Source organism: Macaca nemestrina, chromosome 16 (genome assembly GCF_043159975.1).
Source record: "Macaca nemestrina isolate mMacNem1 chromosome 16, mMacNem.hap1, whole genome shotgun sequence".
In the NCBI taxonomy this organism is placed as follows: Eukaryota; Metazoa; Chordata; class Mammalia; order Primates; family Cercopithecidae; genus Macaca; species Macaca nemestrina.
Genome location: NC_092140.1, coordinates 66689465 through 66713866, shown reverse-complemented (window position 1 = coordinate 66713866; position 24402 = coordinate 66689465). Strand labels below are relative to the sequence as shown.

At 33.6% G+C, this 24402-nt stretch overlaps 1 protein-coding gene across 8 annotated transcripts in view; it reads right to left on the bottom strand.

Moving 5' to 3' along the window:
- Positions 1-24402, bottom strand: part of LOC105485577 (diaphanous related formin 3) — a 498294-nt gene that overhangs the window by 240914 nt on the left and 232978 nt on the right. For all 8 annotated transcript variants that reach the window (XR_011614754.1, XM_071081265.1, XM_071081266.1 and 5 more), the window contains 3 exons: positions 19580-19675; positions 7095-7189; positions 2656-2757 (listed from right to left, as the gene is read on the bottom strand). Coding sequence is in view for 7 of the 8 variants with exons in the window: in XM_071081265.1 (XP_070937366.1) it covers positions 2656-2757; positions 7095-7189; positions 19580-19675 (293 nt within the window). In the remaining variant the exon portion in view is untranslated. The remainder of the gene's footprint in view (positions 1-2655; positions 2758-7094; positions 7190-19579; positions 19676-24402) is intronic.

Below are 24402 nucleotides of genomic sequence, written 5' to 3'. Positions count from 1 at the left end.
GGGTAGTTAATTATCAAGGATTGTTTGGATCTTTAAGCAGGTTTCCAACTTCTTTTTGGAGAGCAGAAGTTGAGAAGTAGTGGGAGCCAGATTGGAAATGGTGAAAAATAGAAAGGGAAAAAGGTAAAATCTAAGAACATTACTACTTGACAAAAAATAGAACAAAACAAAAATATTTCATTTTGTTCCTCAACTTTCAGTCTGATTTTTCCACCAATACAATTACCTTTTAAAATATTAGTACCACAGAAACCAGAAGTTAAAACAATTTGTTCAAGAGTATATTGTCATAATCAATAGGTGACTAAAGCATTGTTCATACTGCTTATAGAGGATGTTTTTCAACACCATTACACTTTCCAAATTATATTCCAATGGCACTCAGGTATGACCCAGCATGGAATGTGTAGATTCCAGATCAAGTTTGAGTTGACATGTCCTGAAAGGGAAGTGGTCCATTCCCATCTTAAAATCAAAACTATTACCTTTAGCATTGGTATCTGGGAATACATTTGTTTTAACTGCTGATCCCTAAAAGTACACTCTTTGTAAATCAAAGCTCTTTGATGTGAACTCTTAACAAGGCATAACATGGCGATTTTAAGTAAATTGAAAATATCTGCAAATTTGAGCAGTCTTCTTGAATCACTAGAACACAGTAGTTATAAATCTTTACTATAATGATAGGCAACATAAAAAGCTACTTGTGGCCGGGCGCGGTGGCTCAAGCCTGTAATCCCAGCACTTTGGGAGGCCGAGGCGGGCGGATCACGAGGTCAGGAGATCGAGACCATCCTGGTTAACATGGTGAAACCCCGTCTCTACTAAAAAATACAAAAAACTAGCCGGGCGAGGTGGCGGACGCCTGTAGTCCCAGCTACTCGGGAGGCTGAGGCAGGAGAATGGCGTGAACCCGGGAGGCGGAGCTTGCAGTCAGCTGAGATCCGGCCACTGCACTCCAGCCTCGGTGACAGAGCGAGACTCCGTCTCAAAAAAAAAAAAAAAAAAAAAAAAAAAGCTACTTGTTAGATAGGCATTTTCATATAACCCTGCATGGTATCAGATTTAATATATATGGGAAATATTTCAAAATTGTAATTTAACATATTATTTTAATTCAAGTGTCAAAACATAGGTAAAAACAAACACTCTAAATAGTCTGTGGTTAAAATGTAATGCAAATTCTCCCTTATCCACCTATTCTCATATGGAAGACATGGCAAATAGAGTGTCAAATAGACAAACTGACCAGATAATAGAAAAGAAAGCAAGCAAGGAAATACAGAAAAAAGGAGACAGAAAAAGGGCAGGCAGGGAAGAGAATACCCTCAAGAATTGGATTAAAAAGCAAAAACTTTTTTTGTTTTCTTACAGACAATGAGTTTAAAAGTTTTAGAACAGGCCCGGCAGGGTGGCTCACATCTGTAATCCCAGAACTTTGGGAAGCAGAGGCAGGTGGATCACCTGAGGTCAGGAGTTTGAGACCAGCCTGGCCAATGTGTTGAAACCTTGTCTCTACTAAAAACACAAAAAAATAGCTGTGTGTAGTGGCTGGCGCCTGTAGTCCCAGCTAATCAGGAGGTTGAGGCAGGAGAATCACTTGAACCCGGGATGCGCAGGTTGTGGTGAGTCGATCGCATCACTTGCACTCCAGTCTGGGTGATAGAGCAAGATTCTCTCTCAAGTATTAAAAAAAAAAAAATAGACTGTGAATAAGGAAAATCATGCTTTTTCCTTTTGTGTTCTATTTGGAGTTTTTTTTTTTTTAACTTTGGTGGTAGCGAGGAGTAGAGTGTGTTTATGAAGAGATAGGAAGGAATTTAAAAGCAAATGTCTACAACATGCCAAATATGAGGTGCAGGCACAGCTATTAAGTAAATCAACCTGAATTTTTAAAATTCTGTCAAACAAAATTCCTGGAGATTATTAATATAACTGAAGATGAAAGGGGAAAATAATCTTACTAGAGAAACAACACTATAATATTGTTATAATGACAAAGTGTAACCAACCTAAAAATAATAATTTGACGGTAGGATAAAAAAGCACAGAAAAGAAATCTTGATAAAAATCTTAAAATTTTAAGTTGCAATACAGCTAATATATGCCATTGGAAATTATTTTTCACCACTTTAGACCCCAGCTTCTATAAATAAAAGGCTGGAACAAGATGATTATCAAGGTACCTCAAAGATTTTCTAAAGTGAATTCATTTTTCATCTTCATTGCTAAGAAAGAGGCTATATTTATAATTTCAGTCTACTATGAGTTGAATTCAAGTAAGTGATCAGAAAGAGAAACTGAAGCTACTCTTGCAATATGTTGGAATACACAGCTCTAGAATAAATCACAAATATACCTCTCTATTCATAAGAAGTACAGTTTTATTTTACATTTTGACATTAAATAGAGAGCAAAAGAAATTATACATACACTCTTCAAAAGCCCTTTGGACTTCACTTAATGCCAGAGTTTCAATGTATATTTTAAATCAAGATAATTTCACATGAATAACCTTAAGTTAAAAAAAAGTAAGATGGATATGAAATGTAGGTGATTGCTTACATGCTTTTTTACATTTGGCGATATAAAAACACTTGACAGGTTCTCTTGTTTGGCACAGTATAAAAATCCTCTCTGAGACTCGGTACTTACCACGACAGCAAACTGCTCAGGTTCACATAAGTTGTTATATTCACTCTTGAACTGAGACAATGAATTTAATTGCTCTTGATCAGGAAGATGCTTTATTAAGTTCTAAAAATTAAAACCAGAAGGAAAGATCTTCACTAAATGTACTTCTTGAATTTTAAAAATATAATTTAAAAACTACTGAAAGAAAACCAGTGAAGTTAATCTTCAGTTTTATTTCTAGGTAACCTACCTCCTAATAAGCCTTAAGGAAAATTCCCTGCATCTTGAAAACAGTCAATTTTCCATTTCTCTATCCTGGAGTTATTATATATTCAAATCAAGCACTACTGAAACTGAATGTTTATTTGATTAGCTATATAATTGAGAAAGAGAACTCAACCTATACCAAAGGAACAGCTTTCTCACCTGGATGAATGTGATCCATTACATTTCAGCTTTAGGGAATTAAATGTCAGAAATTTCAGGCAAAGCCAAACATATTTTAACACTTCACTCAGGGGTATAAAAGAAATCATCATATTGTTACAAAAAGGCATGGGAAGGGACAGAATAGAAATCAAGGGAATTTTAATGGCAGTGCTTGCAAGATTTACTAATAGGATTACAGTTTTAATATTAAAAACTGAAGATGTCTCTAAAACAAAGTAACTTTTCTGATGTGAAAGAAATTTTAAAAGGTGTTGAAGACACATGATGATTGATATACCTTGCAGATAAAAGGCATGTAGAGGTCCTTTAGAAACTTAAGTAAGCCACACACTTCAACAACAGAACTACTTGAAGAAAGATTAAAGGAATACACAAGACTATGTCTTCCTGATAGAACTTAAATGATTAAACAATCCCTTGGACAAAGTCTATATAGATCCTCTGTATCAAAATACAGTCAACTATAATAGTGTTACAAGAAGTTAGTGCATTGATATTAAAAATAAGATAAAAAAGAGTGGTTGGTGCTCACAATTCCAAATTACAGCATAAGTAAATTCTGTACAAGCCCAAAGTCGAATACAAACTATAATTAAGCCTAAATCATGCTATATAGATTTATGGGGAGAAATTCCCCAAAGGTGTTATTAGTTAAAAATACTGTTAGAGAATGTTATACATCAAAAGCAATTAGATCAAAGAATAAGTTATTGACTCACTGTGTACCTTTGGACAAAAACTTGGTTAACTGGCCAAAAACAAAACAAAACAAAAAGTGGCATTTTAAGATCATCCCTAAACAAGTATTCACTACTAATAATATCAAATTGAATAAAAATAAAAGTATATGATTTCCCCGCATAAACAGAAATTTCTCTTAGCGGAATTGCTTGAGACCAAAAGACATGGTTGTTTATATTTTCTTTTGACCCATTCTAGTTGACGGCTGGATTGTGAGTTAGATTTTATTACTTCAGGCTTCTGAATTTCTTTAGCATCCTTTTAGATGACAATCAAATCCCCCTGAATAGCTCATATATAATTAGATTTTCATCTTTAATCCAAACTTTTTAAATTTTTTCACTTCATTAATTTTACATTCTAACATAAAAATACCATTGTGATTTTAAGTGCATGGTCGCAATCTCCCTTTGTTTCTCCCCTTACAAATTCCCCATACCCTTTGCAAATCTTAAGCTCTTGTTCAGCTAAATTCTGCACAGATATGCACACATGCCCAGCTTCCCTCACAGCCCACAGTATTATTACTGCCAAAACAATTGCCTCTCACTACATTTTTCATGCAACTCCTCTGCTCTATTCTACATCTATACTTATTCAACCTTTACGTACCCTTGCCTCCACATGTACACTCACAAAGCATACGCCCTCAATATATTCTATAGGTCTAAACCAATCTTAAAACTTTGCTTTCCTTGCTTTACAATTATGTATGTAAATATCATTTCCCTTGCCAAATCATAAATTCCAAGAAGATCAAGTCTAATTCTTATTGAGCCTAACATACAGCCGGGTGCTGCGGCTCACGCCTGTAATCCAGCACTTTGAGAGGCCAAGGTGGGCAGATCACTTGAGATCAAGAGTTCAAAACCAGCCTGGCCAACCTGGTGAAACCCCATTTCTACTAAAAATACAAAAATTAGCTGCGCATGGTAGCGGGCGCCTGAAATTCCAGCTACTCAGGAGGCTGAGGCAGAAGAAGAGCTTGAACCCGGGAGGCGGAGGTTGCACTGAGCTGAGATCACACCATTGCACTCCAGCCTCGGTGACAGAGTCTCATTCTGTCTCAAAAAGAAACAAAGGTAATAAAAAATAAAAATTATTGAGCCTAATACAATGCCCTGAATATGGTACATAAAATAAACTATTTGCAAAATGAATTAATAAATGACTGGTGTGACAAACAAAAGTAAATGGGTAAGAAATGATGTGGAAAAGTGGCATGAAAAATGGCAAAACAATGACATACTGCTGACCTGTACATATATACGAATAAATAACTAAATATGTCAAAATATAACCATCACAGTGAACACAAAGAACCAAAATCATGATTATTACAACATAAAGCTCTGTTTCCATGCCCTGGTCAAATAGGAAGTTCTTCACATTAAAATGAGGACTATACTTTTAAAATTAAGAGTTCAAATAGCAAGAAATTTTTACTTTTTAATGAATATATTAAAACCTTATATATGTTCAAAATAAATTTTTACATTTTAGAAATACCCAAGGCTGGTTTTATATTTAGAAAGTATGATAAGCACAATAATGACATCCATTCCTAAAGATGTACATGACTAATCACCAACACCTATGAAAATATTAAGTTACATGGCAAAGGGAATTTAGGTTATAGATGGAATTAAAGTTGCTATCAGCTGACCTTAGAGTGGTTATCCTGAATTATTTGGATGTACCCAATGTAATCAAAAAGTTCTTAAAAGTAGAAGAGAGAAAAACAATAGAGCTGGAGGGAGATGTGACTGTGAGACAAAGGAATCGAGGAATGCAAGATTGCTGGCTTGGAAGATGAAGGAATGGTTCTATTAGCCATGGAGTATGAACAACCATGAGAAGCTGGAAATACAAACAGATTCTTCCCTAGAGCCTACAAAAAGAAACACAGGCCATTCTGCCAGTACTTTGATGTTAGCATAGTAAGACCAATACCAGACTTCTGTTTTACAGGAATGTAAGATAATACATTTGTATTATTTTAAGCAAATAAGTTTTTGGTGAATTGTTACAGTACCAATAAAAAACTAATACGTTACAAAATATATGGAGCTGAATGTACGTTAGACATGAATTTTAAAAAGCAAATCATCTCTTTTCTATTATATAACAAAACGACGTGTTCATTTAAAACATTCATGTAATCAAGCTAAAAGCTACTCTGTAAATATTTAACTAATTCATTATAAGAAATACAAACAAGTATTAAGTAGAAAAATTTTATTTAAGGAAGTTGGAATCTATTCCCAGCAAGAAGGCACACACATAATCAACATGAATGAAGATGAAAATCCAGTAAAAAGAAAGTGAAAGAGAAAAAAATGCTTAAATAAGAGCAGCTGAATCAGGTAGTTTATTAGTCTCAGAGACTCACAGCACAAATCACTAGTGAAATTATGACCACTACATTTAGAAGACAAGATAGGAAAGGCAAAACTTAGAACAACTTCCAAAGATATAATTTATTGATTAGTTAAAATGTTCAAAATAATTTTAATTGCTTGTTGGCACTAACAAGTATTTGGTTTCTTTTTATTGCTAAGTAATCATTTTCCTAAATATATCCGATATCAGAACAAAAGATGGTAAGCTGAAGATAATCTCTCACTATATAATTTGTGTTTTGATTCTCCAACTTTAAATTTTATCAAGATATACATTATTGATTTCTTATGTGGAACTCAGCAATAACTTCAACATGATGCTAGCATTCATTTGAAAATACTATGAATAAAAATCATTAACAAAAATCTTCTAGCCTTCTGAATAAATTCAAAATACTATGTAAACAATCTCTAATACTCGTAGTAGCCCAAATGACTCAAAGAAGAATTGTTAGTAAAGGTAACTATAAATGAAAACTCCCTCGATCTTCTAAACCGTATAATAATATCTTCATAAGCCAAAGAAAAACACATTCTAAAAGGGCTATAGAAACAAATTTTAAGTAACACATTAATAATCTAAAGTATAACAAAAATAAAAACATAAAATTAAACAATTTGCCTTTCAGAAACAATAACTTAAAATACTTAAAATGCAATCATTTGATAGCATTATATTTCATGAGCAGTTAAGAGAAGATGCAGCTTTCTCTCCTGGCAATGCAGAAGTTATGCTAAAACTAATTATGCAGCAATGATTTTCCAGTTGAATGATTTGGGTGAAGAATTTTGCTTCACTTACAGATTTCTATTTAATGAGAAGCTTGCAATGAAATATTGAAATTTAAGCTGTGCCTGTTTGTTTACCTGAATCATAGACTCTGCCAACCGTGTTTCATCTACCTCCAATATCATCATTCTGATTTCCTCATATGGCACCCGAAAAGAGCTCAGGAAGATTGCTAAGAGGGAGAAAGAGAGAAAGGTTTATAATGAATAAGGTTTAAAAAAGTATTTCAGATGTAGTTCTATTTATAAAATCAAAAATAAATTCAGAAAACAAGAGAATTCAAACATTTAATGTAATTATTATGGGGGAAACTTCCATTACCACATTTTATACTCTTCTCTAGTTTTAAAACTAGTGTTTAAACAACAGTCCTGTATTATTGCACTGGATCCAAGGTTGATTTTTAAATGCTCAGTTATTTATCTACCATAAGAATGATGCCAGTTTTCATGTGATAACAAAAAATGAAATAAGGTACACAATAAAAACATCACATTGTAATGAAAATAATGAGAAAACCACAATAGGTGCATGTAATATTTGTCTAAACGTAGGTGTTATTTGCTTGTATCTCTTCTAGCCTTAGAAAAGAGTTCAGCAAAAAGTATTTTAAGAAAACTGCTAAGCAGTACATTAACACTTTTACAAGTAATAGTAGCACTTCACTATTCAGAAACATTGTAAACAGTATGCTAGAGAAATCTTACATGTAACCAAAGCTTAAAATATCCAATTTTAGAAAACAAATTCTCATTGAAAACTATCCAAATGTAATAGATAGTATAATATGTTATTACTGAGAATTCTAAACATTATTTACATCTTTCTTGATGCCTCTTATATTAACTATTATAATGATTTTCTCAAAAGTTACTGAAGTAGAAGGATATTTTCACAGCAACAGATACAATGCTTTTGCTAGTTCACCCCTTATTCTACTATTATGTTTCTACATTCAAGATGTCACTTCTTAACCATACTCAGCACCTGCAAATCAATAGCCTATTATTTTTCTTTTTTATTTAATGAATGTCTATGTCATCTAGTATGTGTATTTCTAGATAAAGACACTATGTTCAACACCTCATATCTGTGGGTTCCACATTCACAAATCTGACCAACTGTGGATCAAATTCAATCCACAGTAGGTTAAATCTAACGATACAGAAACCACAGATATAAAAGCTGACTATAAGGAACTTGAGCATCTGTGGATTTTGGTATTCATCAGGAGTCCTGGAACCAATCCCTCTGATATCAAAGGATGACTATTTTTTATAAAACTCAGGAAACAGGATCAGCTTCTTTTCTGTATTGAGGTTGTATTCCTGACTTGTGAGACTATCATGTACTACCTACAGGTTAACAAGGGCACCATCTGTGTTCATATCACCAATACACACAGTTCTGAACCCAAGAAGTCTTAAATATGAAATAATTATTATAAAACTCACAGATGTCTATAATCCTTAATATCCCAAGAACAAGATAAAATATATAAATGGTATAAGAGTAAATAGAGATTTGGCCAGGCGTGGTGGCTCACGCCTGTAATCCCAGCACTTGGGGAGGCAGAGGCAGGCGGATCACGAGGTCAGGAGATCAAGACCATCTTGGCTAACACAGGGAAACTCCGTCTCTACTAAAAATACAAAAAAATTAGCCAGGCGTGGTGGCATGCACCTGTAGTCCCAGCTACTCGGGAGGCTGAGGCAGGAGTATCACTTGAACACAAGAAGTAGAGGTTGCAGTGAACCAAGATTGAGCCACTGCACTCCAGCCTGGGCGATACCGTTAGACTCTGTCTCAAAAAAAAAAAAAAAAAAAAAGTAGTAGAGATTTGTAAAATTACAAAAGATAACTCCATAGCAGACAATAGAACATGCAAAAAATATAATCACTGAAGATGGTGAAGTAGGGCTCTCCAGTAATTCTCCACCCTCACAGAAACATCAATTTGAACTAGCCATATGTGAAAGAAAATACATTCAAAAATGAGAAAACAAGCAAAAAATCATAGTACCTGCTATAGACTAATACTAAAAAAGAAACATTGATGATGTAAAGAATGTTTTACATTACCCATATCAATCCCTCCCCCAACGTCAGGCAGTAGAGCAAAAAAAAAAAAGATACTGTCTACTTGAAAAATAGAGAGGGAAGTGAACATATAAATTTGCCTTTGTGCTTAACAACAAATCTACCACTATAAAACGCTCATGGACTCTGATTCCTGACAGGTACCTGCAATCTAAGCATCTAAACTGACACTGGTACCAGACAGGAATCCAATGGTCCTTTGAGAAAAATTCGAGTTCTGGCCCATATCACCGACAGATGACTGCAGCGACCTTCCTTTACAGAAAATACTTAGCGGCAAGCAGGCAACAGCAGCCGTGGGATTCAGGAACCACCCAGGACTGCAACAGCATTAGGAACCATGAAAGTAAGCCTGATGCTGGGTCAGCTGTGGGAGCCCAAAATTTTCCAGCCTGGGCTGCACCACCCAAAGCACTTCTAGGCTTAGGGCACTCCCCAGCACTGCACCAATAACAGCAATCCATACCAGATGGTCTGCTCAGAAACCCTAGACAGACTTACTGTTGAACGATGACCTAAAATAAAGTCAAACTGAGAAGAATGGAATAAATATCTACTTCTTCAACGTGTAGACAGCAACACTTGACCACAATACAAAAAGACAATCAGGGAAACATGACATCACCAAAGGGACAAAATAAGCTGCCAGTGATGCACACTAGAGACCGACATGTATGAACTATCTGGCAAGGAATTCAAAGCTGTAGTTTAAGAAAGTTCAGTGAACTTCAAGAAAATATAAAAAAAAAAAAATTTAAATGTTAGACCTAATACTATAAAAACCCTAGAAGAAAACCTAGGTAATACCTACCATTCAGGACATACGCATGGGCAAGGACTTCATGTTTAAAACATCAAAAGCAACGGCAACAAAAGCCAAAATTGACAAATGGGATCTCATTAAACTAAAGAGCTTCTACACAGCAAAAGAAACTACCATCAGAGTGAACAAGCAACCTACAGAATGGGAGAAAATTTTTGCAATCTACTCATCTGACAAAGGCCTAATATCCAGAACCTACAAAGAACTCAAACAAATTTACAAGAAAAAAAAAAAAAACAATCCCATCAAAAAGTGGGCAAGGGATATGAACAGACATTTCTCAAAAGAAGGCATGCATACAGCCAACAGACACATGGAAAAAATGCTCATCATCACTAGCCATCAGAGAAATGCAAATCAAAACCACAATGAGATACAATCTCACTCCAGTTAGAATGGCAATCATTAAAAAGTCTGGAAACAACAGGTGCTGGAGAGGATGTGGAGAAATAGGAACACTTTTACACTGTTGATGGGATTGTAAACTAATTCAACCATTATGGAAAACAGTATGGCGATTCCTCAAGGATCTAGAACTAGAAGTACCATAGGACCCAGACATCCCATTACTGGGTATATACCCAAAGGATTATAAATCATGCTGCTATAAAGACACATGCACATGCATGTTCATTGCGGCACTATTCACAATAGCAAAGACTTGGAATCAACCCAAATGTCCATAAGTGACAGACTGGATTAAGAAAATGTGGCACATATACACCATGGAATACCATGCAGCCATAAAAAAGGATGAGTTTGCATCCTTTGTAGGGACATGGATGCAGCTGGAAACCATCATTCTAAGCAAACTATCACAAGAACAGAAAACCAAACACCGCATGTTCTCACTCATAGGTGGGAACTGAACAATGAGATCACTTGGACTCGGGAAGGGGGACATCACACACCGGGGCCTATCATGGGGAGGGGGGAGGGGGGAGGGATTGCATTGGGAGTTATACCTGATGTAAATGATGAGTTGATGGGTGCTGACGAGTTGATGGGTGCAGCACAGCAACATGGTACAAGTATACATATGTAACAAACCTGCACGTTATGCACATGTACCCTAGAACTTAAAGTATAATAATAATATAAAAAAATCAAAAAAAAAGAAAGTTCAGTGAACTTCAAGAAAAAACAGTAATTTTTAACAAAGAAAATAGTTTTTAAAAATTAAACAGAAATACTAGAGCTAAAATACACAAGGTACAAAATGAGAAATTCAATAGAGAGCATCAACTGTAGAAGTGATCAAGCAGAAGAAAAAAAATCTGTAAACTTAAAGACAATTCATTTAAACGTATACAGTAAGAGAATAAGAAAAATGAATGAAAAGGAATGAAGAAAACGTAAAATTTATGGGACAGCATTAAAGAGCAAAAACGTGTCATTGAGGTTTGAGAGAGTAGATAACACTGTAGAAAATTTATTTTAAAAAGTAACAGCAGAAAACTTTCCAAACCTGGAAAAAGGTATAAATATCCAGATATGAGAAGGTAAAAGGTGTCCAGTATGATTGAATCCAATACTACCATGACATTATAAACAAACTGTCAAAGATCAAAGACAAAGAGGGGATCCAGAAAGCAACAAGAGAAAATAATAAAAAAGCAAACAAGAGAGTTCCAGTATACCTAACAGCAGACTTCTCAACAGAAACCTTACATGCCAGGAGAAAATATGATGACATATTAAAAGTACTGAAGAAAAACAACTTCTAACTAAGAATACTGTACCATAAAAATTTATTTTTCAGAAATCAAGGATAGAGTTTCCCAGATAAACACAAGCTAAGGAAGTTCACAATCAACAGCACTGTCTTATAAAAATTGCTAAATGAAATTCTTCCAGTTGAAAGAAAAGGATGATAATGAGAAATACAAAAATATCTGAAAGTATAACTCACCAGTAAAAGTAAGTATATAGTCAAATTTTGAATATTCTAATAATGTAATGGTGGTATGTAAAATCACTTATATCTTTAAAAGAGAGAATAGAGGACAAAACTATTAAAATTTACAGTAACTACAATAAATTGTTAAGGAATATTCAATATGGAAAGATGTGAATTGTGACATCAAAAATTCAAAATTGAAGGAGAGAGTACAATTAACATGTAGTCTTTTTTTTTTATAAGTGATCAAGGTTATCAGTTTCAAATAAACTGTTTTAACTATAAAAAATATTTTAGTTAGCCTCATGATAACCACAAAAAATCTACACTAAATGCACTACAAATCAAAAGCAAAAAATCAAAACATACTATTAGAGAATAATCACTTATCCAGAAAGGAAAAAAGTAAAAAGGATCTACAAAACAAGTAGAAAACAATCAACAAAATGGTAGTTATACGACCTTCACTATCAATAATTATCTAGAATCTAAATGGATTGAATTCTCAAATTAAAAGACAGTGGCTGAATGAAAACAAAACAAAACTACAACAATATGCTGACTACTGAAGACTCATCACCTGTAAAGACACATATAAACCAAGTGTAAAGATAGAAAAAGATATTCCATGCACATGAAAACCTAGAGAGAACAGGAGTAGCTATATTAACATCAGATAAAATATACTTTAAACCAAAAACTGTAAAAGGAAACAAAGAAGGATATTACATAATAAAGTGATCAACTCAGCAAAAGGATGTAACACTTGTAAAATATGTATATATATATATGTGTATGTGTACATATATATATTATGTATCCAACACCAAAGAATCTAAATATACAAAGCAAATAGATCTACAGGGAGACATACATTTCAATACAATAATATTAGGAGACTTCAACACCTCATTTTCAGTAATAAAACAATCATCTAGACAGAAAATCAAAAAACATTAAATAGAAAATAAACTCTAGGCCAAAAGGACCTAACAAATATTTACAGAACATTTCATATAACAAAATCAGAATAAACATCCTTCTCTCAACTGCACGTGGAACATTCTCCAGGACAGATCATATGTTACGCCACAAAACAAGTCTTAACAAATTTAAGGAGACTCGAATCATATCAAGTATATTTTCTGACCACAATGGAATAAAACTAGAAATCAATAACAGAAGAAAATTCAAAAACTTTTCAAATACATGAAAACAAAACCACATGTTTCTAAATAACCAATGGGTCAATGAAGAAATTAAAAGTCTTCAATTTTAAAATTTATTTAGAAAAATGAAAAGGGAAATAGAACATACCAAAATATATGGGATATAGCAAAAGCAGATCTAAGTGAGAAGCTTACAGAAATAAGCATCTACATTTAAAAAACAAAAAAATCTCAATCTAACATTGCACCTGGAGGAATTAGAAAAACAAGATAAATTCAACCCAAAATTATTAGAAGAAAGTATTAAAGATCCAATCAGAAATAAATGAAATGGAGACTAGAAAATACTAAAAAAGAAAAAATAAAGAAAGAAAAAAGAAAACAAAAAACAAAAAGTTGATTTTTGGAAAAATAAACAAAATAATCAAATGTTTATTTAGACTAAGAAGACTCAAATAAATATAGTCATAAATGAAAAGATATTACAACTGACAACACAAAAATAAAAAGAATTATATGAGACTATTTTGAATGATTTCTTATACATCAATAAATTGGATAACCTAGAAAAAAAATTGATAAAATCCTAGAAAATTAAAACTTATCAAGATTTAATTATAAAACAATAGAATACCTGAATAAACCAATAACTAGTAAGGAAACTGAAATCAGTAATAAGTAGTTTCTCACCAAAGAAAAGCTGAGGATCTAATATATTCGCTGCTTAATTATATCAAACATGTAAGTAAAAACTATTACCAATTCTTATGAAAACATTCAAAACAACAATAAAAAAGTAGAGACTACTACCAAACTCACTCCACAAGGCTGGCATTCCCCCGACACCAAAACCTGCAAGGATGCAACAGAAGAAAACTACTTGTCACTAACCCTGAAGCAAAAATTCTCAAGAAACTGAATTTAAAGATCAATCACCATGATCAAATAGGATTCATTCCGGAGATGCAAGGATGGTTCAAAATATGTAAATCAATAAATGTGACACATCCTATTCACAGTATGAAGGACAAAATCATATAATCATTTCAATAGATAGAAAAATAATTTGACAGAATTCATCACTCTTTTATGATAAAAAATTTTAACAAATTAGGAATAGAAGAAATCTGTCACAACACAATAAATATACGTGTTATATATGACAAACACACAGTTATCATCATAACAAATAGAGAAAAGTTAAAAGCTTTTCCTATAAAATCTGGAAGATGAGGATCTCTACTTTCACCACTTCTGTTCAACATATTACTTGAAGTTCTAACCAGGACAATTAGGCAAGAGAAAAAAAAAAAAAAGGCAGAAATAAGTTAAACTGTACTTGCTTGCAGAAAACAAGCTTAAACAAAAAAAAATCATAAAGACTCCACCAACAAACTGTTAGATCAAATAAATTCAGTAAAATTTCAGGACACAAAATCAACATAAAAATCAGTACCATTTCTACACACTAATAGCAAACTATCTGAAAAAGTAATCAAGAAAATTCCATGTACAACAGCTACCAACTATTAGAGATCATTATGTTAAGTGAAATAAGTCAGACAGAGAAAGGCAAATATCACAATTTCTCACTTATTTGTAGGATCTAAAAATCAGAACAATTTAACTCAGGGAGATAGAGAAGAAGGAATGATTACCACAGGCTGGGAAGGGTAGTAGGGGAGTGGGGAGAGATGCAGATGGATGGTTAATGGATTTCAAAAAAAAAAACTCAAAATGAAAAAAGAGACTAAGAAACTACTACACGTAAGAACCAAAACTAAGAAACTACTAGAAGAAAAGAGGGAGAAAGCTCCAGGACATTGGTCTCTATAATAAAATTTTGACTATCACCTCAAAAGCACAGGCAAAAATAGACAAATAGTATTACACCAAGCTTAAAAAGCTTCTGCATAAAATATATAATCCACAGAGTGAACAGACAAACTACAGAATAGGAGGAAATATTTGTAAACAATATACCTAATAAGGGATTAATATCTAAAATATATAAAGAACTGAAACAATTTAAGGAAAAGAAAACAATTAACCAAAATAAAAAGTGGATAAAAGACCTAAACACATTTCTCAAAAGAAGACATACAAATGTTCAACAGGTATATTTAAAACAGGTTCAACGTCTCTAATCATCAATGACAGGCAAAACAAAACCACAATGAGATACCACCTAAACCCCTGTTAGAATGGCTATTATCAAAAAGACAAAAACGGATAAAAAACTGTGGGACATACTATGCAATGGAGTATTATTTAGCCATAAAAAAGAATGAGATCCTCTCATTTGCAACAACATAGACGGAACTGAAGATCATCATATTAAGTAAAATAAGCCAAGCAGAGAGAGACAAACGTCACATGTTCTCACTTCTTTGTGGGATCTAAAACTCAAAATAATTTAACTCAGGGAGATAGGAGTAGAAGTACAGTTACCACAGGCTGGGAAATGCTGTAGGGGAGTCGGGGTGGTGGGATGTAGGTGAGGGTGGTTAATGGGTACAAAAAATTTGAAAGAATGAATAAGACCTACTAATTGATAGCACAACAGAGTGATTATAGTCAATAATAATTTAATCATGCATTTAAAAATAACTAAAATAATTTAATTGGATCGTTTGTAACACAAAGGGTAAATGGTTGGGGATAGATATCCCATTCTCCATGATGCTATTGTTATGCCCAAATCCAAACATCTCATGTACCCCATAAATACATAAAACTACTATGTACCCACAAAAATGTTTTTAAAAAGACAAAAATAACAAGTGTTAGAAAAGATGTTGAGAAAAAGGAATTCTTATACACTTTTGGTATGAATGTAAAGTAGTAAACCATTATTAAAAAACAGTATGGAGTCTCCTTAAAATATTCAAAATGGAATTACCATATAACCAAGCAATTCCATTATTGGATATATATCCACAAGAAATAAAATCAGTATCACAAAGAGATCTGCATTCTCATGTTCACTGGAATACTATTTACAATAGGCAGGATATGAAATCAGCGTAAGAGACCATCAATGAAGGACTGGATAAAGTAAATGTGGTATATATACAAAATGGAATACTACTCAGACATAAAAAAGAACAGGCCAGATGTGGTGGTTCATGCCTATAATCTCAGCACTTTGGGTGGCCGAGGCAGGTGGATTGCTTGAGGTCAGGAGTTCAAGACCAGCCTGGCCAATACGGCAAAACCCTGTCTCTACTAAAAAAACACAAAAATTAGCCAGGTGTGGTGGTGTACACCTGTACAGCTACTCAGGAGACTGAGGCATGAGAGTGAACTCAAGAGGTGAAGGCTGCAGTAAGCTGAGGTCATGCCACTGCACTCCAGCCTGTGTGACAGAGTAGAGCCAGACTCTGTCTCAAAAAAATAAATAAACAAACAAATACATAAGATAAACAAATAGCATAACATAATGATAAATATAATAGCAAATAATAAATACAAGAAAAAGCAGAAAAGATACAATGGTGATAGTAGAATTTGCTTTACAGATGGAATATTCTTTTACTTTCTCCTATCGTTGTCATTTGTTCACTCCTTTGAGATATTCTATAATTAAAGTAGTACCTAGCACATATATAAAGATCAAACTAGGGTTTAAAAAATAGTTTATGAATAAACTGTCTTTTGGAAAGCATTTGTTATAACAACTAAGGACAAAAAAAAATACAAGAGTTGAAAATGACCTGATGCCTAAGAGACAATTCAGAAGACAAATATACATTTTCTAAATACTTTAAGTTACTGAAAATGAGAGATATTCAGTTAATGTGTCCAAGAGATCGATCAAAAGGAATCTTTTTACTAACATACATCTTTATCTTTCAGAAGATGACTATACAGATCCAATAGGAAGCTTTGGATTCAGCTTGTTTAAAGTGTACAGATTTTAGAGCCAGTCATGCTTGTTTTCTGCTAGGAAATTTATAAATATTTAAACCTTGATGACAATTTGTACATTCCAGGGTTCCTCCTTTTACAGCTCTTACTGCCAGTGTAAACAAATCTGGTAAAACAAATGAATCTCACAAAACTCCTGAGCCTTCTCTTGATCCTAGTGTGCCTGGAATTCTATCCTTCATGATGGGCCCAAAATCTTGGCCAAAACCTTTATGAACTCAAAAATATAGGAAACCAAAAACACTCTTAAATAAACAAGTAGACAAATGAATGACTTTTAGATTCTTTCTCCCAAATTCTAATCTAGTACACAACCATAATATTTCTCTTCAATCAACTTTAGAAATGAACCTCTCCATTTCAGTATCAGTATTCTACTACTGACCACTGTTTTATTTCAATTTATCTCAATCTAAAACAGTTTTAAGACTCTTCTCAGAATTCAGACTCTCAAAACTCTAAATTTCATGACAAAAACCAGCTGTGAATCAAACTATAATTACAATAAAGATTATAGGCTCCTAAAGCTTCTTAAAGCTTAAATCATAATGCCTGCTACCATCAGAGAGGGCAAGAATAATCTTAAAATGGATTACATCATAACATGACATGGTATAAATTCTGTATCTTTTCATCTTACACTTTAAAACATGTTTCTCAATTAAATGAACAGGATATATATACTCTAGCTAAATGAAACAAGGCAAACAGGACCCTTTCCATAAAAACATTATTCTGTTATCTGTAAAAAGGAACAGATATACATTAAACTATATAAACATTAAAATATTTTCAAAATGAGCAATCTTATTGAAATCACTTAACTGCTACACCCACCAGATTCCCTATCTATACTGTCAATGCTAATACCCACCTAGTGGGATTGTAGTGAAGATTAAAGGGCCAAATACAGAACTAATAAACAAAGGTAATCAGTATTTATTGGCTGTTTTAACTATATTTGAAAGCCCATGTAGAACACGTTCTGTAATACATAAATAAATAACCTTGTTCAAAAAGTTATTTAACTTTGAGATGGACATTTAGGCTAACTTATCACAGCTGACCCATCCAGAAAGAATTCTATTAAACATTATATTTCTTCAGAAACTATTACAAGACTATTTAGAATCAACACTACTAAATAGTAATGCAGTTCATGAACATTCTTCAAAACAAAATCATCTCTTTAGATCACAGACACAGAACTTTTTGACATTATCTGACATAGTTCAAAACACAGTGCTTTGAACTGAGACCAAATTCTTTTGGGAGGGAAATTCCCTAAAGTAAGCATATCATACAAAAAACAAACACAAACAAAATCTCTGTGGTCTAAGCAACACACACAAATTATTTCTCATGAAGATGACATGGTTCATCAAACCAGAAACGCAGAGCTCTATTAATTATGATCCCTACATCAGCATGATGGACACCGCTCTGAATGCCATTCTGGGTGCCAGGGGGAGCTTCTTCAACCACCAATGAAATGCTTCCACTCAAAAAGTGACATTATCTCCACTCCCATCTTCACTGGTCCAAGCACATCACTTGGTGACTCCTAACTTGACAGGGGCAGAGATGTGCAATCAGCAGTGCCCAGAAATAGAGAATTGACTACTAAACAATACATCAATGCCACCATACTATCCATGGGGATCTTGGCAGGCCTGCATTGTAGAAAAGGGATGAGTTTAGATCAAAGTGATTATGAAGGAGAGGAGGTTCTGAAATTTTCATAAAAGGAATGCCAACTCTACCATTTGGATACATTGCCTCTAACGTAACTCCCTCTTTAATCAGTAGCATAGATCTTTATCCTCTTGCTGAAGAACTGTTTTATTCCAATATTTGCTAAAAGCTCAGCTGAGGCATGTAGTAATTGAGGGACAGACGAAAAACCATGTTAATTCGTCATCACTCTAGATTTTCCACATTATTTATATCCCTCTTGCACCATCAGAAAGTGATATTACAGACCATAGTACATCACCTCTAAGCATAACTACCTTTGATGAACTTAAGAGTAGTTAGAAATGAGTTAAGAGCAAAACTATTTGCCTTCTTCTTTCACAGTAATTTGGTCAAGAAGATAATTCAATACTCCGTATTTAGCTCCTGTAACAGTAATTAAATCTAAAATATTTCTACTCAGAACTTTTGAGACAAGGCTTTGAACTGCTCAGATGGGATAACTGAATTCACTTTACCCACCAGCCTTATTTCCGTTAATATTCTAACCTCCTTTATGCGTAGCCAAGTATCACAAATACTAGAAATTCAGAGTTACAAAAGAAGAATACATTACCAATTTTTTTTCAAATATGATGTCATTACCTAAATTCCTTAAGTCTTTATTTTTATATTTTAAAAAAGGGACTTTAAAGAGTAGTTTTTCTTCAGTTATGAAAGGTAGAATTTCATTTTAAAACCTTTTCTTATTTGTATTTTCTAATATGCATTATCTTTTGAAGCATTTAATCCCATAATTTACCTAAAGGAGTTATTTGTGAATTTATCATGCATATAATAACAAAATGAAAATAGCAAATAATGAATAATCGGTCTTAAATAAAATGAAATCATTTAAAGAAATATTTCCACTGTCTTTCAATGGTATTGGAATATGATACTTACAAAGGTTCTGGGCAATTTTAGAATCTAGAAACTTAAGTTCTTTAATTTTTTTCTTAATAGATTTCTTCTCTTCAGTATCTTCCTCTTCTCTTCTCTCTGTAAAACCAAGAGTAGGTCCATGTTAGGGGCAGTAATTCATTCAAATACAGAAGTGTAAAAAGTGAACTTTTATCATTAAATAAGCTAAAAAGGATGTAACTCTTCTAAATAAAACTTATAAAAATAAATAAAACAATAGATATCCCAAGACCTGAACTGTTGAAGATAGAAACTGGGAGCTTTTATGTCAGAGAAACTATGGAAAGTAAGTATTTGAAGGTCTAACAGGAAAAGCAACAAAAAAACATGTATACTATGGAAACCAATACCATTGGGTTTAAGAATAACTACAATTAGCTCATTTGAATAGCATACAGGACACAGTTATAAAAATTAATATACCTGCACTCAAGTTGCAAGTATATTAATTGGATTATATTTTTAAATTGGATTATGAAGCTAGCTCTAAGAATGCTAACTAAAACACAGTCATTTTATGTCTAATGTACAATATCATTCTTATTTAAAAACATGGCTTATGGAAAATTAAAATAATAGATTTTATTGATTGTGAATGTCGAATCATCTATGCATCCTTGAAATAAATCCCATTTGATCATAGTGTATTATCTTCTTGATGTACTGTTGGATTTGTTTTGCTGCTATTTTGTTGAGGATTTCTGCATCTAAATTCATCAGGAATATTGGTCTAAGTTTTCTTTTTATGTTGAGTCCTTGTCTTGTCTTGGTATCAGTGTCAAGCTGGCCTTGTAGTATGAGTTAGGAAGAATAGCTTGAAAGGAATTGGTGTTAGTTCTTCCTTAAAACCTTGGTAGAATTCAGCAGTGAAGCCATCCAGTCGTGGGCCCTTCTTTGTTGGAAGACTGTTTACTACTGATTCAATTTCCTTACTCATTATTGGTTTGTTCAGGTTTCCTATTGTTTCTGATTCAATCTTGGTAGCTAAGTGTCCAGAAATTTCTTCATTTCTTCTAGGTTTTCCAGTGTGTTGGCAAACATTTGTTCATAATTAGCCTCTAACAATCCTTTTTATTTCTGTGGTATCAGTTGTAGTATCTCCTTTTGTGATTCTGATTTTATTTATTTGGGTTTTCTCTCTTTTTTCTTCTAGCGGTTTATCAATATAATCTTTTTTTTAAAAAACAACTTTTTATCTCTTAATCTCATATTGTTTGTTTTTTGTTTGTTTGTTTGATTTGAGACAGGGTCTCACTCTGTCACCCAGGCTGGAGTGCAGCAGCATGATCAGAGTTCACTGTAACCTTGACTTCTCAGGCTCAATTGATCCTCCCACCTCCGCCTCCTGTGTAGCTGGGACTACAGATGTGTGCCACCACATTCAGCTAATTTCTTTTTATTTTTCATAGAGACAGAGTCCCACTATGTTGCCCAGGCCAGTCTTGAACTCCTGTCCTCAAGTGCTCCTGCCCTCAAGTGATCCTCCCACCTCAGCCTCCCAAAGTGCTGAGATTACAGGTGTGAGCCACCTCACCCAGCAATGTGTCTTCTTTTTTTTGTCTCTATTTCATTTAGTTCTGCTCTGAACTTTATTATTTGTTTCCTTCTACTAACTTTGGGTTTGGTTTGTTCTTTTCCTAGTTCCTTAAAATACATCACTAAGTTCTTGAATTGCAATCTATTTTTTTATGTAGGTATTTTTTGCTACAAAATTCCCTCCTAGTACTGTTTGTGCTATATTCCAAAGGTTTTGGTATATTTTGTTTCTACTTTAACTCATTTCAGAAATATTTTTTATTTTCTTAATTTCTTCGTGACTTATTGTACATTACAGAAGCAAGCTGTTTAATTTCCATATTATTTGAAAAGTTCCCAAAGTTCCTGTTATTGATTTCTAGTGTTACTCCATTGTGAGCTACAAAAGTACTTAATATAATTTTGATTTTTGAAAATTTGTTGAAACTTGTTTTCTGGCCTAACAAATGGTCTATTCTGGAGAGTGTTCCATGCACTGAAGAGAAGATGTGCGTTGTGCACCTACTGGATGCTATGTTCTAAAATGTCTATTAGATCCATTTGGTCTACAGTGCAGTTTCAGATTGATATTTATTTGACAATTTTCTAGCTAGATGGTCTGACAAATGCTGAAAGTTAAATTCTCCAACTACAACTATATTGGAGTGTCTCTCTCCTTGTAGATATCTGCTTTAAACATCTGGGTGTTCTGGCATTGGGCATGCATACATTTAAAACTGTTATATTCTCATGCTGAATTGGTCCCTTTATTATTATATAATGATCTTGTCTCTTTTTATCTTTTTTGACAAAATCTATTTTGACTGATACAAGTGTAGTTTATTCCTGCACACTTTTGCTTTTCATTTATATACATTTTTTTCAATCCCTTCGCTTTCAGTCACTGTGTATCTTTACAGGTGAAGTGAGTTATTGTAGGCAGCATATTTTTTAATCCATTCAGCCAGTCTATAACTTTTAATTAAATAATTTACACTACTTATAATCAAGGTCATTACTAATGGGTGAGCACTTACGCCTGTCATTTTGTTGATCATTTTCTGATTGTTTTGTATATGCTTTGTTCCTCTCTTCCTCTCTGTTTATCTTTGCAGTTTGGTGGGTTTCTGTAGTAACAATATTTGCGTCCTTTCTCATTTGTGTATCTGCTCTATAGGGAGTTTTACACTTTTATGTGTTTTAACAGTGGTAGATACAGCTTTCTTTGCTTCCAGATATATGACTCTCTTAAGCAAGGAGTCTAGTGGTGATGAATTTCTTCAGTGTTTGCTTGGCTGGGAAAGACTATTTCTCCCTCATCTCTGAAGAATAGCTATACTGAGTAAAGTATTCTTATCTTACAGTTCTTTTCTTTAAGCATTTTGTATGTATCATCCAATTCTCTCCCAGCCTGTAAGTTTTCTGCTAAAAAAACTGATGTTAGTCTGATGGGGATTCCCTTACATGTGACTTGACACTTTTCTTTTGCTATTTTTATAATGCATTATTTGCCGTTGACTTTTGAAAATTTGAATATAATATGTCTCACAGAAGACTTTTTGAGTTGAATCTATTTGGGAATCTTTGAGCTTCGTGTATCTGGATGTCTATTTCTTTCCCAAGACTTAGAAAGTTTTCAGCTATTATTTCATTAAATAGGTTGTCTATGCCTTTTTCCATCTCTTCTCCTTCCAGTAATCCCAAAACACAAATATATATTTGCTTAATTGTGTCCCACATGTCACATGTCACACAGACTTTCTTAAATCCTTTTCTCTATTTTTCTTTTTTCTTTTTTTTTTTTTTTTTGGTTTGTCTGGGTTATTTCAAAAGACCTTATTTCCAAACTCAAGAAATTACTTCTTTTCGTTACCTAGTCTACTGATAAAGATCTTGGTTGTATTTTTTATTTCCTTTATTGAATTCTTCAATTCAAGAATTTCTATTTGGCTCTTTTTTTAATATCTATCTCTTTGTTGAATTTCTCATTCTAATCAATTGTTTTCCTGATTTCTTTATATTGTCTACTTGTGTTCTCTGTGTTTCATGGAGTTCTGTAATGATCATTATTTTGAATTCCCTTTCAGGTCTTTTATAAATTTCTTGTTATTTGGGGTGTGCTGCAGGAGAATTACTATGTTCCTTTGAGGTATCATGTTTCTTTTCTTTTTCATGTTTTTTTGTGTTCCTATAGTGATATCCGTGCACCTCCTATAATAATGACTTCTAATTTTATAGAGTAGATTTATAGCATCAATTTAGTAGAGTGTTTGGAGTTTTGGGTGGGAGCAGCCACATAGTCTCTGTGTGATTTATTCAGCTATAATCATCAGCTGTGTCTGAGATTTCCTCAGTGGCTTAGGCTGCAGTTGTTTGTGGAGGCTTTGGTATGACTTTCCTAGTGATGAAGATGAAGAGCCAGACCCAAAGTGGGTCTGTCCTTGAGCCCAGGTGGCATGTATATGGATACCAGCAGGCTCTAGTCACATCAGTCCTTAATTCCCTGGGCAGCAAACATAGGTTCTGGGAAGACCAGTCCTTGGGCCCCTGGGGGTTGTACTTAGGCACTGGCAATAACAGTCAGGTGGCACATGTGATCGTATGGCAGTCCCACAGTGGAGGTGGCAAGGTCGCTATTGGACAAAATTGGGAACTTGATAAGAAAGAAGAGTGTAGCAATGTGTTTTGGTAGATATGTAAACCACTAAAGGTAAAGTTCAAACTCTGAAATGCTCCAAAATCTGAAACTTTGAGCATCAAGATGGCACTCAAAGGTTATGTTCAAAGGAAATGTTCATTGGAGCATTTCAGATTAGAGAGATTTGGATTAGAGGTGCTCAACCAGTAAGTATTATACAAACATTCCAAAATCTAAAATACAAAACACTTCTGGTCTGAAGCATTTCAGATAGGGGATATTCAACCTGTATATTACAATTACATATTTTGGTACATAGCATGAGGTAAGAATCAAATTTTCCATTTTCCAAAACATTTGATATTTCTGTGTCATTTTATATAACTAACCATCTTTCTCAACTGATTTTAAGTTACACTTTGATCATATACTTAGTGTCTAGATATGTTATTTCTATTTTTCTGGGCTACTAGTTCTGCTCTATTATTCCCTGTGCTACTGTTAACACTGCTATCACCCTGTCTTACATACTATAGATTTATGATACATTTTATTCATTGGCTGTTCAAATTATTTTTCTCCATATCTAAATTTTGTTCATTTTTTTGTTTGCTTTTTTGAGATGGAGTCTTGCTCTGTCGCCCACGCCAGA